The sequence below is a fragment of the Colobus angolensis genome, unplaced genomic scaffold, assembly GCF_000951035.1.
Source record: "Colobus angolensis palliatus isolate OR3802 unplaced genomic scaffold, Cang.pa_1.0 Scaffold75, whole genome shotgun sequence".
In the NCBI taxonomy this organism is placed as follows: domain Eukaryota; kingdom Metazoa; phylum Chordata; class Mammalia; order Primates; family Cercopithecidae; genus Colobus; species Colobus angolensis.
In genome coordinates this window covers 9,334,920-9,343,192 of record NW_012121265.1, presented here as the reverse complement: position 1 = coordinate 9,343,192, position 8,273 = coordinate 9,334,920, and the positions used below count along the sequence as shown (strand labels likewise).

Genomic DNA, 8,273 nt, shown 5'->3' with positions numbered 1-8,273 from the left:
ACAGAGTAAGACCCTGTCTCAAAAAAAAAAAAAAAAAAAGTCAAGCAAAAACGAAGCTTTCTTTAGAGCAGGACTTCAACACTGGCTGCGCATTAGGACTATCTGGGGAACATCTGACTTAACTGGTCTGGAGTACAGCCTTGGCTTCAGAAGTTTTAAAATGCAAAAATGTAAGAGTCCAATATACTTTCTTTCAAGATCATTTATTTCTTTATAGAATGTGCCTTCCATTTAGGTACATTCTGACTTAAGGATTTTGGTGGCACTACTGGATGTTTAGTACTGATTATAGTATCAATATTATCAGTCACTAACTTCATCAATAAAGTTAACACAACCAATGATGAGCACAAAATCTTCAACTGCAAACTAAAAACCAACAAAAACAAACTGGAGCTGTTCAAAAACATCCTCTGCTTCCCGGTCATCACAACCTGCCTCCTCATTTCCACATTCTGACCTTCATCACCACCACCATCATATCATCACGTTTCCCCTGGTGACTGGTGGATCAGACCCCCACAGAATCATAAGCCTCATCAGTCTCACTGCCACTCCCCTCCACAATGCTACCTGCCCCCATCAACACTCAACACTTTCCCTTTTCCTACTTCCTCATCCTTCAGGCCTATCACATTCATGTTCTGGGTGAAATGCAACTACTTCTTTATCATCAGTATCAGACATGATGAAGAAGTCCCAATGCTATAACCAACAGGGGCAGTGGCAGCAACAGTGAAGGTGAAGAAGACAGCAACAGGCAATGACTGAGGCAGTGAGGCAGCTACCACTGAAGTGAATACAGTGGGACCTGGTGGCTGAGGCAGCTGTAGCCACAAGGAAAACAGGTGATGAAAGTGACTGAATGGGTGAGCAGCTGGAGCTAAGGAGAGAACAAAATTGGTGCAATTATATAAGTCCTAGCCATTAAGGTGGCACTAGTTGAAAAGGCAGCCAAGATGGAGGAAGTGAAAGTTGTAGCTGATGACCCTCGTAATCTGTAATAAGGAGTAAATGAGTTACTATACGTATGGCACTTAGAAACAGTACCTGGCAAATAACAAACGTCATGTAAATGTTTAATGTTATTAGAGTTAGACGTACAACTAACCATAAATGCAATGTGATAAATCGTGTAATAGGTGTACATACCACTTCTCCTGAAGGTAGGGATGATGTCATCTCTGTATCCAAGTATCTATAACTAACATATACATATGCTCACTTGAAGATGGCTAAATCAAATTCACAACATCGTGTTGTGATTTTTTCAGACTCAATGAACAGTAATGAATCTTCAGTGACAGATAGGCTCTTGCAAGGTGCTGTATTATGACATCTGCTCATTCCACATCCTATGACTTTTCAGAAATGTTAGTTACAGTCAAGAGCTAAGCAAAGTGTGCAGGAAAGTAGGAAGCCAAGGGCAACAGGCCTAGTCCATGATGAAACATTAGCCCATACACTGCCAGATAGTTTCAAACTATGCCTTACAGAGAATGACTCACTTAAAAGTCCTGCATATATACGTCTGCTTTTAGAAATAAGCTCCCACAACTTCAGCCTTTATCACAAACAAGATTTTTCACTGATTGTACATGAAAAGCACACCATACTTATCTCACTGGCGGCCAGGCAAATTAAACATGATAACGTGTGTGAAAGCACCATGCACAGCATCTAATACACTGCAGGAGCTCAAGAAATATTTGAATCTGGATCTGAAGCACCAGCTGGAATTCCCACGTCTCATCGTAAGAATGGAAGGGGCCATTTACTCCAATTTCAGCACCTTAACACAGGCATAGATGCTCTTTCAGCATCCATAGCTTTAGAGGTAGTGGTTGGTTTCTCTGTTGCACAGCTGAGGGAAGGCTAAGGGATTTACATACATTAGTGGCTAATTCTCACAACAATTCTCCCAGGCAGGTTTCACTATTCTCATTTTACACATAAAGGAACAGGAGTTAAAAGGAGTTAAGTACTTGCCCAAGTCAGCTGGATCATCAGGAACCAAGACTCAAGGTCTACGCAATTCCCAAGTCCATGCTCTATTACACCATATTATCTGGGGGAATAACAGAGGCTTAAAGTGTTCTAAGACCCACAGAAGCAAAACAAGTGAGCTCCAGTTTCCAACTGGGATCTACAACCTCAGGCAACTGAAGCTTCCTAACCTCTATTTCCTCATACATTACAAAAAGAAAAAGAAGTTATCTTCCAATTCCAAGTTTGATGATTCCATCACATTTTTCCTTTCTTTACTTTCTTTTTCCTCCTTCCTCTGCTACCTCCTAATATGGTCCAAACTGTGTGGGATACATCTATATTTTTTAAAGAAAAAGGATCTAAAATTGCATGCAATTATAGCATTGCTTTTCCAAACAGAGATTAGATAGGCATGGTTTCTTATATACTTTAAGAGATCAATTTTTCAGGCCGGGTGCAGTGGCTCACGCCTGTAATCCCAACACTTTGGGAGGCCAAGGCGGGCAGATCACGAGGTCAGGAGATCGAGACCATCCTGGCTAACATGGTGAAACCCCGTCTCTATCTACTAAAAATACAAAAAATTAGCCGGGCATGGTGGCAAGTGCCTGTAGTCCCAGCTACTCGGGAGGCTGAGGCAGGAGAATGGCGTGAACCCGGGAGGCAGAGCTTTGCAGTGAGCCGAGATTGCGCCACTGCACTCCAGCCTGGGCGACAGAGCGAGACTCCATCTCAAAAAAAAAAGACATCAATTTTTCAGTCAGCTTAAAAAAAAAAAAAAAAGTGGTTCTCCTGAGTAGTCGGTACAACAGTACTGACTTACATGGGATAGAAATACAGTAATACACAACTTTTCAGAATTCAGGTTTCTGGTAACCCATCAGACAATTCACCAGTTCTAGGGAAAAGGGACAGCCAAGAAATATTTCCCAAAAAGACTTTCCTAAATGCACACTCAATTTATAAGGCACAATAATATATTATAAGCTTTTCTCATTTTGCCATCTTATGATCAAAATTGAAAGCTAATTTCTAAGATAATCAATAAAGGACTATACTAGAGAAATACAGAACATTTTCAATAATAACCTATCTTCTACTCCACCACCACCACCCCAACAAAAATGGAAAATGAAAAAAAAAAAAAAAGTTGGAATTCTCTAAAAAATGGTAAATATATAGAAACACTAACCAACCACTTAGGAAGCCAAAAAACAAAATGGTTTTTAACTTCCAGATACTCACACCCAGTCATGATCTATTACTAATTCCTTTCCCTCTTTTCTCACCCAACCTGGGGTTGGGGTGGAGATCTAAAATCCTTTACAGATGCTCCATCTAATTTCCAGACAAAATTATTACCTGTTTCCACACCTGTGTCTCCTGAGTGTGTCACCTCGTGAGGTTCAATTATTCTTAAATTTCTCAGCTGAAAATCCTGGTGATTCGCCCTTAACGAGAGAAAGAACAGGAAGTTGCAGACTTTGACCACAATAAAGGTGGCAAGGCTCAATCAGAGGAGGCATCGCTTAACTTAACAGTTCTCTAACATGAATCAGAAGAACTCTCACCCCCATTATCAGTGGCAGAAGAAATAAAAGTTTGATGTAAAACTTGCAGGTGTAAAACATCGCCATTGCAGGTTAACCTTCCCAGTTCTAGCTTCCAGTTCATAAATTCTCTTCAGCTATGTCTAACCTCCTGTTTAACTAGACTAAGAAGACTTATTTTCAATGACTATGTTTTTTCCTTACACAAGTTCTATTTGATTCTTTTTCACATCTGCCCGTTCTTTCTTTATGGTGTCCTATTCTTTCACTCTGGTTTCTATGCCTTCTCTTTGTGCCTTCATTATTTTAGGCCCTTATTTTATAATTTCTCCCATACTTTCAAACAGATCTTGGGAGACTAACCCTCATGTCTGTTGGGTCTGCTGCCTCTCCCTCTTGGCGGTTCATTCCCTCTGTGCTTTGTGATCGATCTTTCATTAAGAGCTTATCTTCAATAGAGGCTATTTATCTATAAGAATGTGATGGGTCCTGGTTTGTACAAGCAGTTCTGTGATTGCTTGCTTCTAAGACTTTCACATTAATTTCTTTTTTTTTTTTTTTTGAGACGGAGTCTCGCTCTGTCGCCCAGGCTGGAGTGCAGTAGCCGGATCTCAGCTCACTGCAAACTCCGTCTCCCAAGTTTACGCCATTCTCCTGCCTCAGCCTCCCGAGTAGCTGGGACTACAGGCGCCCGCCACCTCGCCCGGCTAGTTTTTTTTTTTTTTTTTTTAGTAGAGACGGGGTTTCACCGTGTTAGCCAGGATGGTCTTGATCTTCTGACCTCGTGATCCGCCCGTCTCGGCCTCCCAAAGTGCTGGGATTACAGGCTTGAGCCACTGCGCCCGGCCATTTCTTCTTTTTTTAAGACGGAGTCTCGCTCTGTCGCCCAGGCTGGAATGCAGTGGCACAATCTCGGCTCACTGCAAGCTCCGCTCCCCTGCTGGGTTCACACCATTCTCCTGCCTCAGCCTCCCGAGTGGCTGGGACTACAGGCGCCCGCCACCTCGCCCTGCTAATTTTTTGTATTTCTTAGTAGGGACAGGGTTTCACTGTGTTAGCCAGGATGGTCTCGATCTCCTGACCTCATGATCCACCCGTCTCGGCCTCCCAAAGTGCTGGGATTACAGGCGTGAGCCACCGCGCCCGGCCCACATTAATTTCTTAGCTAGAAGATTTGCACACAAACTTCTTGTTCCCATATGGGGATAGTCTAATGCCCTGGACACCAGGCACGAAGGTCTATATCTGAATCTGATAATTTTCCCAGGCTCAGGTTACTAGTATACCATTCAGGTGTTAGGTTCCCTCTATATTTTTGGCACTTGAGGATTTCTCTTTCTTTCAAGTTCATTCAGTCAACAAATACTTATTGAAAAATCTTCCATAATCCGGGCCCTGTTCTGAACACAACAGTGAACAAAATAGACAAGATCTCTGACTTTAACAAATGAACATGGGGCAAGGCAGGGAGATTGGGGAGAGGATAGGGAAGAGAAGGCAACAGACACAAAACAAGTACACAATATGTCAGGTAATAAGAACGTGTTTTGTGAAAAAAAGTAAAGCAGGGCAAGGGGAAGAAAGCATCAGGGAGGTAAGGGGAAGGATTATTTCATATGGGGTAGCCAGGGACAGCCTCTCTGGTAACAGACAACATTTTAACACAGACCTAAAAAGAGTGAGGAAGCAAGCCATGTGAACGGCTAGGGGAACAATGTTCCAGGAGAACAGCAAGTGCAAAGACCATGAGGCAGGAGTATGTCTAGTGTACCTGAGGAAAAGTAAAAAGGCCAGCACAGTGTGATTGTATCAGGGAATGGGGAGGTAAGTGCTTCAGAGACAACGTCATAGAGGCACCAGGGGGCCTACTGTGGGCCATAGAAAAGGTTTTGAACTTTACTTAGCTATGAACTCAAAGTTGATTAAGTTATAATTTAACCACATGTTTACATGTTGGTAAAGATAGAGAGGGACACATTAGCTCAGTCTACTACACAGCCAGAACCAGATAACCAGGCAGCTTTACCAATGACTCTAGGCCTGCTTTCATATGGCTGTGACTTTAGTTTTACTGGACAGAATGGGATGTTCTTAACTAGGGTAAACATATTATTCTTTCATAAAAAAGTAAGACACCCCAATATGTCTTGTAAAATATAAATACAAATATCCTCAACAAAATACCAGCAAACTGAATCTAGAACAACATAAAAAGGATCATGATCGCCAAGTGGGACTTATCCCAGGAATACAAGGTTGGCTCAATATATGAAAAATCAATTACTATAACAGGCCATATCAACAGAATAAAGAACAAAATCTACACGGTCTTCTCAACAAATGCAGAAAAAGCATGACAAAATCCAATGTCCCTTCAAGATAAAAGTACTCAGCAAACTAGAAGAAAAAGTCCTCAACCTGACAAAGGGTATTACAAAACCTACAGCTAACATCATTCTTAATGTTGAAAGACTGAATGCTTTCCCCCATGATCAGGAACATGACAGGGATGTCTACTCTTAGCACTTCTATTCAACATTGTGCCAGAAGTTCTATCTAGGGTAAGGAGGCAAGAAAATGAAACAAAAGGCATCCAGTTTAGAAAAGAAGAAGTAAAACTACCCCTATTTGCAAATGACATAATCTTGAATACAGAAAATCCTAAAGAATCCACAAACAAAATTAGAACCACTAACTGAGTTCATCAAGAACATAGGATACAAAAATCAATATTTAAAAAAATCAATTTGGCCAGGCACGGTGGCTCAAGCTTGTAATCCCAGCACTTTGGGAGGTCGAGACGGGCAGATCACGAGGTCAGGAGATCGAGACCATCCTGGCTAACACGGTGAAACCCCGTCTCTACCAAAAAATACAAAAAACGAGCCGGGCGAGGTGGCAGGCACCTGTAGTCCCAGCTACTCGGGAGGCTGAGGCAGGAGAATGGCGTAAACCCGGGAGGCGGAGCTTGCAGTGAGCTGAGATCCGGCCACTGCACTCCAGCCTGGGCGACAGAACGAGACTCTGTCTCCAAAAAAAAAAAAAAAATCAATTTGACTTCTATATCCTTGCAATGAACAATCCAAAAATAAAATTAAGAAAAGTCCATTTACAATAACATCAAAAACAAAAAACAGTTAGAAATAAATTTAAGAAAAGAAGTGCAAAATGTACACCATAAAAACTAAAAAAGACTGCTGAAAGTAACTGAAGAAGACCTAAATAAACAAAAGCTATTCCATGCTCATGGATTGGAAGGTTTACTGTTGGTAAGATGGCAGTACTTCCCAAATTGATATATGGACTCAATGCATTCCCTGCCAAAATTCTAGCTAGCTTGTAGGCTGAAATTGACAAGCAGATTCTAAAATTCATATGGAAATGCAAGGGACCCAGAATAGCCAAAACAATCTTGAAAAAGAACAGAATCTTGAAAAGAACTCTTCCATCCCAATTTCAAACCTAAATACCAGACAGTGTGGTACTAGCATAAGAATGGACTTACAAATGAGTAAAACAGAATTAAGAGTCCAGAAATAAACCCTCACAACTGTCAACTGATTTTTGAGGATGCCAAGACCATTCAATGGGGGAAGGAATAGCCTCTTCAACAAATGGTGCTGGGACAAGTGAATATCCACATGCAAAAGAATAAAGTTTCCAACATGGCAAAACTCCACTTCTACAAAAAATACAAAAATTAGTCGGGCATGGTGGCATGCACCTGTAGTCCCAGCTACTCTGGAGGCTGAGGTGGGGTGGATCACTTGAACCCTGGAGGTCGAGGCTGCACTGAGCCATTATAGCACCACTGCACTCCAGCTTGGGTTACAGAGTAAGACCCTGTCTCAAAAAAAAAAAAAAAAAAAGGCCAGGCACAATTACTCACATTTGTAATCCCAGTACTTTGGGAGGCTGAGGCAGGCAGACTGCCTGAGTCCAAGGGTTCAAGACCAGCTTGGGCAACATGGCAAAACACATCTCTACAAAATTTACAAAAATGAGCCAGGTTTGGTGGTGCACACCTATGGTCCCAGCTACTTAGGAGGCTGAGGCAGGAGGATCACTTAAGCCAGACAGGTTGAGGCAGCAGTGAGCTGTGATCGCCCCACTGCAATCTAGCCTTGGTCACACAGAGAGACCCTGTCTCAAAAAAAGAAAAATGAAGTTTAACCCACCTCATACCATAAACAAAAATTAACACAAATGGATCACAGGCATAAACATAGGAGCTAAACTGTAAAACTCTTAAAGCACAAACATAAGTCTGCCTGACCTTGCATTAGGCAATGACTTCTTGAGACACAAATCAAAATGCACAGCAACAAAAGAAAAAAGAGATACACTGGACTTCATCAGAATTTAAAATGTTTGTGTTTCAAAGGATACCATCAAGAAAATGGATGACAACCCACAGAACGGGAAAAAATATCTGCAAATCTGTTGAGAATATAAAGAACTATTACAACTCGCTGGGCACGGTGGCTCACGCCTATAATCCTAGCACTTTGGGAGGCTGAGACGGGCAAATCACGAGGTCAGGAGATCGAGACCATCTTGACTAACACGGTGAAACCCTGTCTCTACTAAAAACACAAAAAAAATTAGCTGGGTGTGGTGGCGGGTGCCTATATACAGTCCCAGCTACTCGGGAGGCTGAGGCAGGAGAATAGCGTGAACCCGGGAGGTGAAGGCTGCAGTGAGCCGAGATCGTGCCACCGCACTCCAGCCTGG

General features: G+C 42.1%; 1 protein-coding gene across 3 annotated transcripts in view; it reads right to left on the bottom strand.

Annotated features, from left to right (window-relative positions):
• XPNPEP1 (X-prolyl aminopeptidase (aminopeptidase P) 1, soluble) overlaps positions 1–8,273 on the bottom strand; it is a 67,429-nt gene that overhangs the window by 54,542 nt on the left and 4,614 nt on the right. For 2 of the 3 annotated variants that reach the window (XM_011927912.1, XM_011927913.1), the window contains exon 2: positions 3,352–3,440. The exons of the other annotated variant lie outside the window; for it this stretch is intronic. In XM_011927912.1, the coding sequence (XP_011783302.1) occupies positions 3,352–3,440 (89 nt within the window). The remainder of the gene's footprint in view (positions 1–3,351; positions 3,441–8,273) is intronic. 3 annotated transcript variants of the gene reach the window in all.